We start from the raw sequence: 19207 nt of genomic DNA, 5'->3' as shown, positions 1-19207 counted from the left end.
TTGATCTGTACGGCAGCGTGGTGCTGGTGTCTGTGTGTAGAAGACCGCCGCCTACTCTGATAAACCTTAACTAACCAAATAGGCAACCAACCGTGATGATCATGCGATTAACATCAAGGTGGGTGAGTTTGGTTAGGAGTTGCAGACTCTCAATACAAAAAAAAAAGTAAGGCTAGAATTTTGAAAACATTTTATACTAGTATACCACAAGCAGTCTTTATATAAATGTTATTTTAAACTTGTTTAATTAGATGACTAATTTGTACTTGTAGAACTAGACCAGGGGCAGCCAACAAGCAGCCCATTTGACAGCAAAGTGTCGCTCTCCTGACTTATAGAAACTTAGAATGTGTTAGCAGATAGGAACCATTAGGCCCATCTAGTCTGCCCAATTTTCTGAATACTTGTATTAGTTCCTGGCCTTATCTTATACCTAGCATAGCCTTATGCCTATCCCATGCATTTTTAAACTCCTTCACTGTCTCTACCACTTCTGCTGGATTGCTATTCCACCATGCATCCACTACCCTCTCTGTAAAGAGAGCGTTTTTTGATGTTTTTAATTTGAAATGTATCTTGGTGTCCTTCACTAAGGTCTATACTTTGGAAAATGTCCGCCACAGCCTTGGGCCGTGCTTATCCCTGATTATGTCCTTTTAATTGAACACATCTTTTAAAAGTTGAAACAAAGCTAGGAGAGTACTATTTTAAAATTCTGTCAAATTTGTTCATGAAATTCAATATTTTTGTTTTATACTTCAGATAGAGAATACAATTTTAAACAACTTTCCAATTTACTTCTATTATCCGATTTCTTTATACTCTTGGAATTATTTATTGAAGGAGCAGCTATGCACATCTGGTAAGCAGCTAAACACATCTGATAAACTGATGACAAGAGGTATATATGTGCAGCCACCAATCGGCTGCTTGCTCCCAGTAGTGCTTTGCTGCACCCAAGCCTACCTAGGTATGCTTTTCAACAAATGATATCAAGAGAAAAAAGCACATTTGGTAATTGAAGTAAATTGGAAAGTTGTTTAAAATGGCATGTTCTATCTGAATTGAGGATTTTTTTTTTTTGAGGGTGTCGTGAACATTTAATTTAGATTACTTTCTTTTCAGTTATATACATATATATATATTTTTTTTTTTTAAATAAAGATTTTTATTGAGGTTATGTAGATAGCAAACAATAAGCAAAAGTTCAGTGGCATGTATACATAGGGTACAGTGATAATTGATGAGCTTTTACAGTCATACAAAAAGAATGGCATTACCATGTACATAACAGCGTATAATTAGAAAAACAGTAGAGTACCTTTGTATGAAACAATGAATATGCATATGGGAACCTCATAATCTATTTTTAGTAGGAAATGGAAGCACCTCAAAAAGACTAGCAGACCACTCATGGGCCTATGTACTTTAAATGAATAGGAAGAGGAGCTCTAAAGGTACATACGGTCACTTTTGGACCTTAGAATTAAATTAATATCTTATGACGAGCTGAGTAACATGCAATTATATACAAGAACAGCAGTACATACACTAATATTATATGTCAGAAGTAATGACAGTATAAATCATTGCATAAAGTATTTCAAAAAATAAAATTACATAAGTATGGTTAGAACTCTCGCCTGGAAATATATACAGTATGAAACCTCATATTTCAGGATTTAGGGCTAGGAATACCTATACCAAGCAAGGTTCCACTCAACTGACTGATCAAATAGGCCACAAAATGTACTTATGAACAATGAACACATCTGTATCACCATCTAATAAATGAAATAAAAGTAAAAAGAATAAACTAACATTGCCCGTCAGTGAAGCTCTTCTAAACAAACATAGTGAAGTATACATAATGGGGCAAGATTATCAAACTGTTCATACGCAAGTATTAAACTGCTCTAGTCAGGACTAGTAAAAATATAAAACCTCCTGTACTATGCAAACACATAAATAGAGACTACCTTAAGTAAACAAATTAATGTACAATATAGCAAAAGGCGAGTGTTAATGAACAGTGTTGTGTCAGGTAGTTAATATATGTTTAGACCATATCTAGTGTTCTTTTCTTATGAGCAGGCTATAGTGCTATCTTCAGATAGACATTCCTATATGTACATTCTAAATGAGCTAGTGCTGAGCAATGTATCTAACATGAAGGTAACAGTGGATAGAAAAGTTTTAAGGCTTTAGAACCGAACCAGTGGGGCAATGCAGTCCAGCTTCATCCAGCACAGAGTCAATAGTTTAACCTACCCCAACCTTGACAAAAACGCTGGAGCCACAACAAGTCTCTGAACGCAAATGGAGATGAGGTAAAGTGTGACACAAACAGTCCCACATTATTATCAGGTGTGTTGTGAGAGGAACATTCGGCCCCAACAGACATGCAATCCGGCTCCAAGACAGGTAAAATGAGGGCTCATGTTTAGCAGGCCGCGTACTAGCGGTGTCGGCAACATTGGTGAGAGCTTGAACTAGAGCGGTATTCTTGCTCGGATTCACCTGGTCTAGGCGAGCCTCCTCTTTCATTACGGACTGCTCTTGATTCGTATGCGGACCCAGGGTACACACCGAGGTCTCTCTGGACACCGGGTCCCCTCGGCTGTGTTCTGTCAGCGGCAGGAAACTATCCACATGGGCATCTGCTGGGCCGTGAGCTGCTACGGGTACACACTGTTCTGCGGGTCTTACGACTGTATGGAGACCGTAAAGTACAGTTTGTATGGCCTGGCAGTGACGCTCCATAAGCTGCAGCATGTTGCGCTCCCACTTGTCTATGGCCTCCATCTTGTACTCTAGCTCTCCTGTGCAAACTGTGATTTCTTTGCTGGTAACCGTCAGTCCCAGCTAGGGAGATAGGGATTGGGAAATGATCAGCGTATATCGCTGCTGGTCCTGTATCTGCAGGATATTAGGGAGGGCGAGATGCAGGCTGAGGTCGTTAGAAGGCCTCCGCTACGCACCGCATCTATGAGGTCTTCCGGGCTGAAATCTAGTTGTATAAAGATATCTTGCTATTCAGAAGCTTCTGGACTGTAAAATAATGCTAAATAATAGTTCAGATGTAAAATTTCAGAGCAGTAAATAGCGGTTTTAACTGCTCATGTATTCAGCCTTAAAGAAAAGCAGCCATCTTGGTTGCTGTTTCGGCACGCCCCCCTATATACATATATTTTTATATTAGATTTTTTAAAATTTAACTAATAGCCTTTGCTATTTTTACTGTAAGCATAGTGATTGTGATGTGCAGTCACTAGAGGCAGGTGAGGCAGTGTTTCACCTCTCATATGGGCAAAAATATATATATTTTTATTGGCTTTAAAAAAAAATTGCAATATTTTTTCCCCCAGCATTTTTTTTTCACAGCTACATGTTGTGCAATCGAGAGGCACAAGCAGGTCTGCCTACCATTACACAACATGCTGCGCCACCTACTGGATGAAAGTGGTTAAGATCATTGCATGGCCCATAACTGCTTATTTGAGGCAGTCCTATTTGGGCTGAACCAATCCAGTGAGAGGCATTAGTAAGTGGAACTCAGGGTTGGGGCTGGATGTTAAATCATATAAAACAAAACAAAAATGGGAAAAAAAATACTTTCATTTATTTTGTTGCTGCCCCGTTCAGCTGTAAGCTTTTATTCAATAAAAAAAGAGAGTTCTGTTCTTCCCCTCCAAGTGCAGTGGAATGTTCCACTGTCACTTCCTTACAGACTACAGAGCAGTGTTTTAGCCACATTTTATTAAAGTAAGTTCTGCAACCTTAGATTTTACTGAAAGGGATTCTGTTAGTTAAAATTATAATTTAATGAATGTGGTTTAGTGTTTTTTGTTTTTTTACTCTTTTACAGCAGTTTAAGGATCGTTTTTTTGTATTTTGTTTACTCAAACTTTACACCCAGCAGCTTGCCTCTGTACTGCACACTAATATATAGTCTCACTTTCTGAACTCTCTGTAGCTCTGCTGTTTGTATGGATGAGTTGTTATTTGACAAGAGTAAGCTAGACCAACAGCATGGTAATGTAAAATGAAACCAAGCAATTTAGAATGAGTTATAGCAAATATTTTCCATGGCTCCTGTAGCTATAGTATTTCATGTAATCCAGTGATTCCTTAGGTATATGTTGGACAACCCTGATGTAGACAACAAATAATAATTTATTAATGCTCCATTCATATGTGCTGTTCTGTTTCAGATATTTAAAATAGATTGTAGACTATTAGCATTTGATAGTCACTTAAAATATTACTTAAAAATGCAGTGGTCCCTCTCCCCCCCCCCCTTCCTTGTGTGTGTGTGTGTCTCTCTCTATCTATCCATCTCTCTCCTTATGTGTCGTTCTCCCCCGTGGTCTCTGTCTCTCTTCCTCCCCCTTTGACTCTCTCATCCCTTATGTGTCTCTCTAACCCTCTGTGTGTGATTGTGTCTCTCTCTCTTCTGTGTGTGATTGTGTCTATCTCTCTTTTTCTCTCTAACGCTCTGTGTGTGACTGTGTCTCTCTTTCTCTCTCCCTCTAACACTCTGTGTGTGATTGTGTCTCTCCCTTTCTCTCTATCTAACCCTGTGTGTGTGATTGTGTCTCTCTTTCTCTCTCCCTCTAACACTCTGTGCGTGATTGTGTCTCTTCCTTTCTCTCTATCTAACCCTCTGTGTGTGATTGTGTCTCTCTCTCATTCTCTCTCTCTCTAACCCTCTGTGTATGATTGTGTGTTTCTCTCTCTCTCTCTAACCCTCTGTGTGTGATTGTCTCTCTCTCTCTAACCCTCTGTGTGTGATTGTGTCTCTCTTTCTCTCTCTCTCTAACCCTCTGTGTGTGATTGTGTCTCTCTCTCTTTCTCTCTCTCTCTAACCCTCTGTGTGATTGTCTCTCTCTCTCTCTCTTTCTCTCTCTCTAACCCTCTGTGTGTGATTGTCTCTCTCTCTCTTTCTCTCTCTCTCTAACCCTCTGTGTATGATTGTGTGTCTCTATCTCTAACCCTCTGTGTGTGATTTTCTCTCTCTCTCTCTAACCCTCTGTGTGTGATTGTGTCTCTTTCTCTCTAACCCTCTGTGTGTGATTGTGTCTCTCTTTCTCTAACCCTCTGTGTGTGACTGTGTCTCTCTCTTTCTCTCTCTCTAACCCTCTGTGTGTGATTGTGTCTCTCTCTCTTTCTCTCTAACCCTCTGTGTGTGATTGTGTCTCTCTTTCTCTCTCTCTCTCTCTCACCCTCTGTGTGTGATTGTCTCTCTCTCTCTCTCTCTCTCTCTCTAAACCTCTGTGTGTGATTGTGTCTCTCTTTCTTTCTCTCGCTCTCTCTCTCTAACCCTGTGTGTGATTGTGTCTCTCTCTTTCTCTCTCTCTCTCTAACCCTCTGTGTGTGATTGTGTCTCTCTTTCTCTCTCTCTCTCTCTCTCTAACCCTCTGTGTGTGATTGTGTCTCTTTCTCTCTCTCTCTAACCCTCTGTGTGTGATTGTGTCTCTCTTTCTCTTTCTTTCTAGCCCTCTGTGTGTGATTGTGTGTCTCTCTCTCTCTCTAACCCCCTGTGTGTGATTGTCTCTCTCTCTCTCTCTCTTTCTCTCTAACCCTCTGTCTCTCACTCCCTCTCCCCCCAAGTGCTTTTCTGTGTTTCTGTCTACCTTTATTTATTTATTTAATTAATGAATTGGTAGTGCCATCTGATGGTGTGGCTTTATTTAAAGGGGTGGGGTCAAGCACCCCACCATCTCTAAATTTCACCAGCCGCCACTGGATCAAGACATTTTATATTTACTGAATAATGAAGGAATCTATAAGCATAATTTGCAGCATTAAAGTAAAAAGTATGTTTTAAACATATTTTAATGGGCCTGGATTTCTAGATCTCATAATCAGAGCAAGCATTTTGTTATCTGGCAAGAGTTTCTGTTACAATCCTTTAGACTAAAATCAGATGTTTACTAAGTTGACCAGTTTTCCAAGCTCATTTAAAATTCAGGGTTAGTGCTTTTGCATTTTCTTTTTATTATGCACTTGTAGAATATGCAATTCTACTTTCCGTTAATGAAGAGATAATAATCCAGTCGCAAGTTAGGTTAAAAAAGTAAATCATTTTGAGGTGTAACAGTGAATTATTTTTTATCCTAGAAAAAGACACCTGGAATAACATGAGTTATCATATCCTCCCATTTATCTTCTGTCTGTCTACTGCATCAGGCTGTACTTTAGTTTTCAATAGCTTTGAGAATTCTAATATAGATTTTGACAGCAGATAAAAACCAGAAAGCCCATCCACCTTGCCCTTATCTCTAACTGAAAGCTCACTTACAAGCATGTATTTTTGTGTTTATATATTCACATGCTTGACAATGTTATCTGCCTTTCTGATAAATATCTGTATGTTTCTTCATAATACATATTTGGAAGACCATATTCCCATTAACTCATAAATCTAAATAGAATTCCTGCTGACAAGTAAATGTTCAACTCTAAGTTACATATCCTAAAATGATTTTGAATGTGTGTTTATATATATATATATATATATATATATATATATATATATATATATATATATATATATATATATATAAAAAAGAATTTGCTTATCTAATTTGCATAACTTACCCAGAATTCTCTAGTGCATTGGTAACATTGTATATGAGGTATTTCTGGTGAAAAGCAAGCAGAGATTCTTGCCTAGATGTGCTAATTTCCTATGCAAATATTTACATTGATTTATACACAGTGTATATAGACATATATATATACATACATACATATATTTAAAGATATATATGTATGTATCTCTATGTTAAAGCTCTTTGCCATCCTTTTTTTCCAACACCTGAGACCTCATATCTTTAAGCCCTTATAACTTTTTTACACAATATTTTTTTGAATCATTTTATTAGACAGTGTACTTAGTAGTGTATTTTTTATGTGTTTTATGCAACTTTTTAATTTTGCAAAATAGTTAACCACAGCTCTGAGACCGCGGTAATGATTTTAACATAAATTGCGATAGCGGTCAACTTGTAATATGAGCACAATTTAACCTGCGTGCAAACAATCGTGAAAACCCTCACGCAAACGTTTGCACCACTTGTAATCTAGCCCATTATGCTTTTTGCTAATAGATAACATTCTTGAGAAAATTATGCCATAAAGTACTCCAAACATGCACGCAACTGAGCTTACGTTACTGTTTTTAAACAAAAGATACAAAAAGAATAGAAAATAGAAAAAGAGTATCAGAGTACAGATTATATAGTAGTCAAAGGGAAGCTGTTACTTAACGCAACAAAGCCCGGACGGCGAACATTTACCTACCGTTGGGCCACTTTTGTGATTATAAACAGGGACATGGGGCACAAAATGATAATAGTTTTCCTCTATGTGGAGAACTGATTTATATAGCATGCTACAATAGCTACTTGTTACTGCCCGAGCCTTGCAATACATGCAAATTGTTTTCACTATTAACAAGTTGTATCCAGCTTATCAGAACTAGTTACTCTTTAACTTTTGTGCTAATAGATACAGCGATTTTGATATAGGAAATAAATGTCTGTTGTTGTCCATATACATAGACCAATATCTCTGTTATAACAAACCTCGGCTACCAGCTACCAATTTAGTGGATCATAGAGTGACATTCAGGGTCAATATATATATATATATTTTGGCCAATCCACTGTAATTTCATAATTCATCCTGGGTTGTTTTAACTTGAGGATATAATAAACTTAAACTTTACCTCTGATAGTTACAAACAGCTTATTATACAAAGATGAAAGTTTATGCAGTTTAATTGTCGTTTATACTATCTATAGGAAGAGACAACAAGTGATTTTATTGTCTTATAAACAGAGCAGACACATATATGCTTTCTATCCCAGACTATAGTTTATCTAGATTGTTGTAAGACACTTTTACATTTGCTGATAGTGATATAGCAGCACTTGGAATAGAGCTACCATAGTATCTGAACAAAATTAGATCTAGATACATTATTAGACCATTGAGGTTAATGTTTTATATTTGATCACAACAGCAACCATACATGCAGCTTAGAAGTACACCTTAGTATTCACTAAATACATCATTGTAGGAGCTTAGCAGTTAAAAACTACAGGTTTCATTTACTCTCTGACAGAGCCATTTTTGTTGTATATATATATAATTATTATATATTGAGTGAACCAAACACAATTATACCGTTCACTCATATTTGAATATTTTCAATATACAACACTATTTGCCTTACAAGACAAGTTTAGGGATATATTTAACCATTGCGAGGCATTGATACAATAGTGATTTCTCCACTTGTTACATATTCAGTGTCTAACACATTAGAGTGTCTGTGTCGTTTTTAAATTGTATGTTACCCTTATTTTAAGTTTATTTAGTAATAAAAGTTATATTTTAAGAACCTAGTACCACATACACTGCCTTAGAGTCTGGGCTTAGAGTGCTTCCAAGTGCATACTTTCAGTAGATATTCACAAATCTTCTGTGATATTCTACTTTGTGTTCTAAGTTTAATTTTATGCATTAGCACCATTCCCTATGAACCATATTAATGATAAGCCATACGAGTATCATTCTTTTGATTGACTATAAAAGGGAAATAGACCTAGTGGTGCCATTGTTCTTGTGTCGTAACTGTAATGCTGGGGAGCCTTGTAAACCGTTCTTATTATGATAGTAGGAATTTCAGAAATAAAACAATAGTATCAAACACATATGTAGCACACAAGTCTTAAGTCTTACATCGCAATAGTGTTGTTTAAACCATATTGTTTATACAGGGAGTTAACTTGCAACTGTGTTTTTAACCCCTTAATGACCACAATGTACCCTGTATGTCACTGGTCGTTAAGGGTTTTTTCAGGACATAAAAGCACAAGTCTAGCAAGAACACGCTATTAATGCCCTCCCTCCAGAAGGCTTTGTGGAATAGAGCAGTCTCAACGCTGGTGGCAAGACCGCACTATAAAACAATCAAGTCCCAAAAAAAGGCCAGCGACATACAGGGTACGTCGCTGGTCCTTAAGGGGTTAAATTTCACAGTAGAGCTATGTTTTGCTTTAGTACTCCCATATGAGAGGTGCTACGGTGTATATAAACTAGCTACATCTATCTAGTGCTATCACTGTTAAATATACATATGCATCAATATGATAGCGATTTACTATCCCTCCTAATGTATCCACTAATAGTACTACTGCATCATCGTAATAATATGGTTTGAATGATATCTTTTATTTATATAGTAGCGTACTGAACAACATTTGTATATGCAGGGAATCAATTCGCAACTGTGTCTTTAAATTTCACAATAGAGTCATGTTTTGCTTTTAAGGTACTCCCAAAAGGGAGGTGTTACTGTGTATATAAGGTGTACAGGTGTTAACACTCATTACGTCTATGACTACGGCTGTTTGAGCCGAAACCGGTCAGATGTATTTTACATGCTCTTTTTTTTTTTTAAACTGTATGAGATTTTTCCATATATAATGAAGGACTTTTTTTATTCTTTCCTAACGCTTTTTATCTGGATGTTTCTTCTAATCCTACCTGGAAGTGCTAGGAATCATTTGTTTTACAAATACAAAAAAGAACTATTTAAATGTGATAATAGAAATAAATTTGAAAGTTTAATTAAAATTGTTTGCTCTATCTGAATCATGAAAGAAAAATGTGAGGTTTAATGTCCTTTTAAGCTTAGTGGCTCATGGTGCAGCATTATACGTTCTGCCATCTGTTGTACATTGACAATAGTTGCGGTTCAAAGTCCTAAATATTGCACCTCTGCCAAATACTCTATAAGAGCCCAGAAGTCAGATTTTGGGAATCAATAGGAAGTGAGCAGTGACCAGGATCTGATATGTTATTGAGGCAAGCACAATACTAATGAAAATGTATTCTTATAACGTTGCTATATGTTTTTTGTAATGTGAATACATTGCTATACAGTATAATTGTCTCGCATTATAGAATATTTATTGATTACAAAAAAATTATCTTGTCTTTTAATTATTCATAATATTATGATTAAAAAATTGGAACAAACTGATAATTACAATGACGATAGGGCCAAGATTTGTCACACAAGGATTATTTTATTATTATTTTAGTATAGTATAGTTTAGTACTAAGAAATGGGAAACAAATATGGACCCAGAGACACAGAGAATAAAGATGAGAGGGAGATCTGGACAAAACGTTTGCAAGTATAGACATTACTCTGCATACATCTTCTACATCACGGACATTTTACCCCCTCTGTGGGTGAAAAAGAGTATGTGATAATAAAATCATATTCTTATTTTACTGTAGGGAGAAACTCAACCAACAATATAGAATTAAGCATAGATATCTGAAACCCTTTTTATATGCTGGTAATACAAATGGAAAGCAAAGTTTCCTTTTACCTTTTTAGATGTATAAATGGTATCATGTCTTCTTTATACCAAAAGATACACACCTTTGTCTGATATTAGACAGCTATGGTATATTCAAACTCTGAAGAACAAAAACTCAAGATTCTATCATGTACCTATTGACAACACCAACACAGCTTCCATGTTACACAAGCAACACACATTTTCACCATCTAGCCACACAACAGAATTCCTAACCCCCATTTATAATCTATTTTTATATCATGTTTGTTATTTGCTGGCAGATACATATGCTATAGCCCTGCTTATTGGTAATCACTTTGTTTCAGTGTTTTGCTGATTGACCGGCATCTTACTGATTGTATAGTTTATTATGGCATTTCTGTTATTATGGATTATGCTTGCCTGATCATTTATAACATTATGGGGCATATTTATCAAGCTCCGTATGGAGCTTGATGCCCCGTGTTTCTGGCGAGCCTGCAGGACATAACCTGTCCGTCTGCTTTGAGCAGGAGGACAAACATCGCCGGAAATCAACCCGATCGAGTATGATCGGGTTGATTGACAACCCCCTGCTGGCGGCCGATTGGCTGCGAGTCAGCAGGGGGCAGCGTTGCACCAGAAGCTCTTGTGAGCTGCTGGTGCAATGCTGAATACGGCGAGCGTATTGTCGGATCAGGTCCGCCAGACTTTCATAAATAGGGGCCTATGCAATAAACATCATGCTTCTATAATCAAATCTGCAAATGTACCTACTACCTAATGTTACTAACTGGGTTTATAAAAATTGATGAATTGTTAAGACTAAAACTAATCGGCTAGATCAATACATCCAAGTAACTTACATTTGGAGAAATACATAAACAAAAATATAAACAGACAAACACCCTCTCAATTACATATAAAAAGTATAGACCATATGGTCACACACTGCCAGGGAGTGAACATAGTAAGCTGCCTATAAGAGGGAGACATATCACAGAGGGGTATGAGGAGATAGAGAGATAATAATTTGAAGTGGTGACAATAATTAATAAATAATAAAATGAGTCACTTTACTTGTGTTAGACTTAAAGGGACATTCTACAATTTTTCTTTGCATACATGTTTTGTAGGTGATCCATTTATATAGCCCATATAGGTTTTTTTTTTTAAAAAAAACATTTATAGTTTTGCTTATTTTTAAATAAAATTGTGCTGATTTTCAGACTCCTAACCAAGCCCCACAGGTTTAAAAGTAGACTGTTCTCTACCTACTCCAGCTTGCTCCTGTTTGTGTAAAGAGTCTTTTCATATGCAGAGGAGTAGGGAGTGTCTGCTCTTTTTGCTTTCCAGCCCATTTCAGTAGGTGTCCCAGCCTAAACTTTTTAACTGTGCTAAACTGGGAGCTTCTAAGTAAGTTTTTAAAAGGTTTTTTACTGTATGTTTAGATCAGTATCTGTGCATATTATTCTTTATAGTAGTGTTCATTACATGCACTTATATGAAAATTGGTGTATACTGTCCCTTTAAAGGTATGATACATATCATTCTAATACCAACCAATATGTATTTGTTCTTTTTGTTTCACAATTCTTACTTTTAAAAAGCAACTATGTTTGGAAAGTTTAAAGGAACAGATTAATATTTCAAACAATCCAATGTTAAATTTGCTTTAGTTAATATTGTCATATTATAACTAATGCTAAGTTGTAACGTTGAATAGTTATTACTAATAAAGCTTGTTGATAAAAAAAATGTAGTTGAGCAAAACACATTTTTATATTTCTTTTAGCTTGAGCCTTTACTGTAACTACTGTCTGAGAGAAAATGGGAAATCACACAACAGACTTGTGATCTACTGGTCAGCACTTCTACAAGTAGATCCTCATCTACCTTTTGCACACAAAAGAAAGGCAAATGATTTTTAAATCAGTGTTAGTTCAGGGCTTTCATATAGCAGAGTGGTTCTCCTTTTGCTAAAAGGTACAAAGCTAGCTCAGACTTTAAAGGGAAATGAAACACAAATGTTTTTCTTTCATGATTCAGATAGAGAATACACTTTTAAACAACATTCCAATTTACTTCTATTATTTAATTTGCTTCATTCTTCAGATATCCTTTATTGGAGAAATAGCAATATACATGGGTGAGACAATCACACGAGGCATCTATGTGACGCCACCATTCAGCAGCTACTGAGCCTATTCAGATATGCTTTTCAACAAAGGATATCAATAGAATGAAGCAAAATAGATAACAGATGTAAATTGGAAAGTTGTTTAAAATGGTATGCTCTTTCTAAATAATGAAAGAAAAGAAATGTGTCCCTTTAAGTTTTAGAGCTGCCTGATTACATACCTGTATGCTGCTGCCATTTCCGGCAGCCTGGGCAGCTGTAAATCTTGGACTGGAATCTAGTAAAGGCAAAGGAGTCACAGAGTCCTCGTCCTTACATATACACCATCTATTAGAAACCACTTAATAAATGAAATATGCTTGGCTGCATTATTTATTCAGTTTCTATCATATCCAATTTACTTACCTCATTTTAATAATTATTAATTTTTCAAATTGATTCAATAATATGTGATAATCTGTTTTGAATTTTCTCTAATTATAAACGACTTATTTTTTTCTTCTTCACAGTTACTTAGTTGTTTTGTCATCCCTGTCGTCATATTGCTTTCTTGGTTCTTCTTGCTTGTCCGATACAAGATTTTACACTTCATTGGAGCAGTGGCCTGTATCCTAGGAATTGGTTGCATGGCAGGAGCCGATATCCTTGTCGGAAGACAGCAAGGAGAAGGTGAGACTAAATGTCATATGGGATTTATCGTCCACAACATTTTTGTCACCACCGTCACACGTATTTCTTCCTTTGTACATAAATTTGCTTATTTATGTCTGGCCACTATGTTTTGGATCTTTATTATAATTTGCAAAAAAGATGACTTCCCTTACTGGTAACTGGTAAAACAGAATATCGGAAAGCACAATTCTTAAAACAGAATGTAATATAGATGCTAAAGTTTCATGCCTCTCAATGTATTTTCTTTAGCACTGCTGATTACCTTCTAATTGCCAGACATTTTCTATCCATTGTGCCACATTACAGTGTAATCATTTGATGTTTAGTCCACTATTTAGTTGACTTGAGACTCTATAAACATATCTCTAGCAAAGATCATTAGCATTGAAAGTCAGTTTGTGAACACATTTCTGCTGTGTACAATGCAACTGACTAAGCCATAATTTTAAAGTAGAAAAGTCAACAGAAAATGTGAATTGGCAGTAAAGCCTGGTGGTTGAGCTACTGAATTGTCAGATTTGTGGATTTTAGTACTTACTTTTAATGAACAATTGTCATTTGTTGGAACAAACCAAGAGAGATGTAGACTGTATACCATGTGACAAACTATTAGGATATAATAACAAAAGTAAGAAACAAGGTTCTTTAATAAAAGGGTCAATTACACCTACATTTGTAACATTATATAGTACTGAATTTAGCCAAATATGCAACATCATTAAACAACACCTTACTATTTTGCATAGCGACCCGATTCTTTACAAAATTGTACAGGATGACTGTAGGTTTGTGCCCCATAAAGCTCAAACACTCAGGGATACTTTGTCTCCCGCAGCCTTACCCAGGATTGATAGATCAGGGTGGTTGAGAAAGAAAAAAGGGTTTTTTAAATGTGGAGCCTCACGTTGTAAAACATGTAATTATGTAATACAAGGCAGTACATGCAGATCTTCTGTACTCGATAAAGAGTTTGATATAAGATATTTTATTAACTGTGGTACTACTCATGTAGTCTATTTAATGACTTGCATGGGTTGCAATAAACAATACACAGGTCGTACGAAAAGAATGCTAAAAGACAGGTTTCTTGAACATGTGAGGGCTATAGAGGACCCCAAATCTAAAACTCCCATAGCCAAACATTTTCATATCATGCACAACTCTGACAGCTCATTGCTGAGGGTACAGGATATTGATTTCATTCCTAGGACCATGAGAGGGTGTAATAGAGTAATCAAACTAGATGAAAGGGAAGTATTTTGGATATTTCACCTAAAAACTAGATACCCTGATGATCTAAACTCCTAGATGGATGTAAATCTATTTATTAAATATTAAAAATTAGTATTTTATGTATATATTAAGCAATATTTCTATGTATGTATATTATTATCAATGTTTCAGTAACTTTATATACTTATTTAGAACTTTATAATATTAGAAATGTTTAAACCATGCATAGTCATATTATATTATGATTTCCATCTCTCACGATACTGTGGTGCAACATTGTATAGGTGATAGGGGTTAATTTGTAACAAAACGTGCTAATTGGCTGTGTTCCAATTGGATACATGTATCATGGGATTGGTGGATTATGGTTTAAAATGAGCTGTCCTTGGCCCTCCCATTTATCAGTGAACAAGTGCCTACGGGCACGAAACACGTATGATGCGAGGGGGCTGAGGCTCTCCTATCACCTTGTTAGTTTACTCCGCTTTGGTTTTATGATGTTTCTGGCTGTTTTTATCTACAATAAAGATGAACTGTTTTTTCAAATGTGATCGGATCTTCAGTGCTGGGACTTTGTGTGTCTTTTAATGAATCAGGTATCAGAGGTAGGTTCTGCTGAAATGTTAAAATGTTCCAAATCATCCAAATATTAAGTTGCATAAACATCAGAATACCAGACTTTTCTTAAGAACTTGACTGAATACTGATGCAATGAACTCAAGGGGTTAACAATTTTTTTTATTATTTATTATATGGCAAAACATTATGTCAATGTCAGAACTTAAGTCCTAAAAGAAAAAAAGACATTAAAACATGGAAATTTAGGAATATGATTGACACATTCATCATTAGGAAAGCATAACATTTAAGGGGTACATTTATTAAATGTCAATCGGACATGATTCGCAAATAGTGAATCATGTCCGCTCGACATCGCTAAATGCAGACAGCATACGCTGTCAGCATTTATCATTGGTAACTTCAAAAAAGTTTGGAAAACAGCACACCAATCTTTTGTTGAGGGGCACGGAATGCAGGACTTGCCAAGTACAATTGTAATTCAGTAACAAAAAGTATATTCCAGCCTCCAAGATAAAATAGACCTTTATTGTTTCACATGGGGTCCAGAGAACAAAAAACATTTATCATTGCACAAGCATTTCTAGTGAAATGCTTGTGCAATGTCGACCCCTGCACACTGGAGGCCAATCAGCCGCTAGCAGGGGCTGTCAATCATCCTGATCGGATTGGGATGATTTCAAGGTGGCGGACAGGTTAAGAAGCAGCGGTCTTAACTTCAGTTTCAGACGAGCCTGAAACGATGGGCCTCCTAAGCTGAATTCGCTGCTTCATAAATAGAGCCCTAAGAGTCAAATTTAAATGAAAAAAATCTTATTCCTGCTGATTGTGTATCCTAAAACTGGGAATTATTGTAAATTTTTGTTATATAATATTTTCATGTACAAAGCAAGGCTTAAGAGGTACTAGGTGTCAGGATACTAAGGTGCCTACAATGTTGGCCCTGATGCCCAGTAAATTGTTCTCCACACTATTTAACCTCTACAATTCTTAGTCATTTTACAAAACACTTCCCTCATTGTTTATCTTATTTTCAGTGGTCCCTTGGGGAGTGGCTGGTTGTATAGTAGGAAGTAAATTATTTGACTTGTTTGCATCTCTCTATATGCAGCCGTCCATTGCAAATCAGCCTTTTCTGAACTGCTGGAGAGAAAAGTAAAAAATCTCTAGTAGTCAATTACACACACTCGGTCAGAGGGTCATTATGCTGTTCTGGGACCAACACCATGAATACATTTTACTTGGAATTTTTGTTTTTTTGTTTTTTTCAATAAAAGGTAGAAAAGTCTAAACCATGAAGATTGGTACATATTGCTGTACTGAGTTTTCTTATCTTAATAACTTAAAAGTAGAGAACAGATTTTCAGATTTTTAGGGTGTGTCGTGACTACCAGGCCATCATTTTGACAAAATCGTTCAAAAATCAAGGTGCAAACTATACCACAATAATTTAACCCCTTAATTGCCTTCTTAGTTGGACTGGGTCTGGTGTCCTGTGATCCTCACCTTTAATGTTGTACAGAGGCGTAACTAGAATCCTCAGGGCCCCGGTGCAAGAATCCACAAAGGGCCCCCCTCACATCACCCCCCCCAGCCACAGCCCCCTCCCCCCACATCGCTCCCACTGCCCCCCGACATAGGCATCTGGAGCCTTACCTTACATGGCAGGAAATAGTGCTTCCATCTAATGCTCTTGCAAATGGATAACATTCTTGCAAAACTGCTGTCATATTGTGCTCCAGATTATTATCATTTATTTGTAGCGTGCCAACAGATTCTGCAGCGCTGTCATAACACTCATGTAAAGTGCCAGTGTTTTTAGCTTTTTTCAGAACATATGTAGCACTTCGGTCACATCTATTTGTTACTCCTGTGTGATATTTTCTTGAAAGACCAGCTGGAAATTAGAATTAATGTACCTTTCTATTTATTTTTTTAATATTCTGTTTACTATTAATTCTTTACTACGCATTAATATGTGATGTCATTATAAAGAATGAGGTTTTTAATAAGAAATGGTTCATTTCAATCAATCAGGATTCCCCTGTAAAGTTCCTCACATGAGTTTGCATATGTTTTTAAACTTGAGCCCACAATAACACATTTATATTAAGATTTTCAAGTACATTTTTGCACACAAAAACAGGGATACTTTGATACTAGTATTACTATCACTCAGAAAATAAACTATTATTATATATTTTCAAAGCACTCTTGGACTTTTAGAATTCTACATATTGGGGCCTATTTATCAATGTCTGGCGGACATGATCCGCTGTACCGGATCATGTCCACCAGACATCGCTGAATGCCGACAACATAAGATGTCGGCATTTAACATTGCACAAGCAGTTCTGGTGAACTGCTTGTGCAATGCCGCCCCCTGCAGTTTCACGGCCAATCGGTTGCTAGCAAGGGGTGCCAATCAACCCGATCGTACACGTTCGGGCGGATTGATGTCCGTAGCCTCACAGGAGGAGGAGGAGTTAAGGAGCAGCGGTCTTAAGACCAGAAACAGGGGTATTTGGCCTCATTCTGGCCATGATAAATCGGCCCCTTTGACTGTCTTTAAAACACATTTTTGCTCATTCTCAGTGTCACTGCTTGGCAGGTTGCAGAATATTTTTCAAAGTTATTTTCTTTATTATAAAAATAAAATTAAAATCACATTTTAAAAGTATGGAACATGTGCACAGATTAAAAACAATTACACTTGTGTCAAGAATTAATTGTACTACTTAAAGGGAGAGTCTAGTCAAACTAAAACTTTCATGATTCAGATAGGGCATGTGATTTTAAACAACTTTCCAATTTACTTTTATCATCAAATTTGCTTTGTTTTCTTGGTATTCTTTGTTGAAAGCTTAACCTAGGTAGGCTCATATGTAATTTCTAAGCCATTGAAGGCTGCCTCTTATCTCAGTGCATTTTGACAGTATTTTACAGTTAGACACTGATAGTGGAGTCAGCACTGATTGGCTAAAAGACAAGTCTGTCAAAAGAACTGAGATAAGGGGGCAGTCAGTGGCATCTATTTATCAAGCCGTCAACCGCAAATACGATGGAATTCCGCATCGTATTTGTGGCGAGCCTGATTCGCCTTAGTTATCAAACCCTACAAACCGGCAAAAGTAGAATTTTGTGACGTAACATACGATCCGCCGGACTCAGTCCGACACAGATCGATGCTTATGTCACTACAGATGTTCCGAACACAATTTCGGCACAATCTGACTCCTTTTGGAAGTTATCAAATATCTACCAGGTACGCTCGGCACTACTCCGGCCCAGCGTACCTGGTTTTCAATCCGCCGTCCTGGAGGCGGCGGATGCCATAGGAATCAATGGGAGTCTGAAAGCAGCGAAAGCTTATGTTTGCTGCTGCCCGATATCCCATTGAAATTGAATGTTTACACCTAACACCCTAACATGTACTCATAGTCTAAACACCCCTAATCTGCCGCCACCTACATTATACTTATTAACCCCTAATCTGCCGTCCCGACACCGCCGACACCTAAATAAAAGTTCATAACCCCTATCCCGCCGCTCCCAGACCCCGCCACATTTAAATAAACTTATTAACCCCTAAACTGCCGCTCCCGGAGCCCACCGCCACCTACATTATACTTATAAACCCCTAATCTTCCTCCTCCTACACCGCCGCCACCTACATTATATTTATTAACCCCTAAACTGCCCCCCCTACACTGCCGCCACCGACCTACATTTATTAACCCTAATCTGCCCCCCCTACACCGCCGCCACCTACCTATATTTATTAACCCCTAATCTGCCGCCCCCCAACGTCGACACTATATTAAATTTATTAACCACTAAACCTAAGTCTAACCGTAACCCTAACACCCCCTAAATTAAATATACTTTAAATATATCTAAATAAATATTACTATCATTAACTAAATAATTCTTATTTAAAACTAAATACTTACCTATAAAATAAACTATAAGCTAGCTACAATATAACTAATAGTTACATTGTAGCTATCTTAGGGTTTATTTTTATTTTACAGGCAACTTTGTATTTATTTTAACTAGCTAGAATAGTTATTAAATAGCTATTAACTATTTAATAACTTCCTAATTAAAATAAAGACAAATATACCTGTAAAATAAAACCTAACCTAAGTTACAATTACACCTAACACTGCACTATAATTATATTAATTCCCTAAACTAAATACAATTAAAA

The 19207-nt window shown here is 36.7% G+C and overlaps 1 protein-coding gene across 1 annotated transcript in view; it reads left to right on the top strand.

Annotated features, from left to right (window-relative positions):
• SLC35F1 (solute carrier family 35 member F1) overlaps positions 1-19207 on the top strand; it is a 786899-nt gene that overhangs the window by 569571 nt on the left and 198121 nt on the right. Inside the window, exon 4 of the mRNA XM_053710794.1 lies at positions 13020-13179. Coding sequence (XP_053566769.1) covers positions 13020-13179 — 160 coding nt within the window. The remainder of the gene's footprint in view (positions 1-13019; positions 13180-19207) is intronic.

This window comes from Bombina bombina, chromosome 4, assembly GCF_027579735.1.
Source record: "Bombina bombina isolate aBomBom1 chromosome 4, aBomBom1.pri, whole genome shotgun sequence".
NCBI classification, from domain to species: domain Eukaryota; kingdom Metazoa; phylum Chordata; class Amphibia; order Anura; family Bombinatoridae; genus Bombina; species Bombina bombina.
This window is presented reverse-complemented; position numbering and strand designations above follow the sequence as displayed.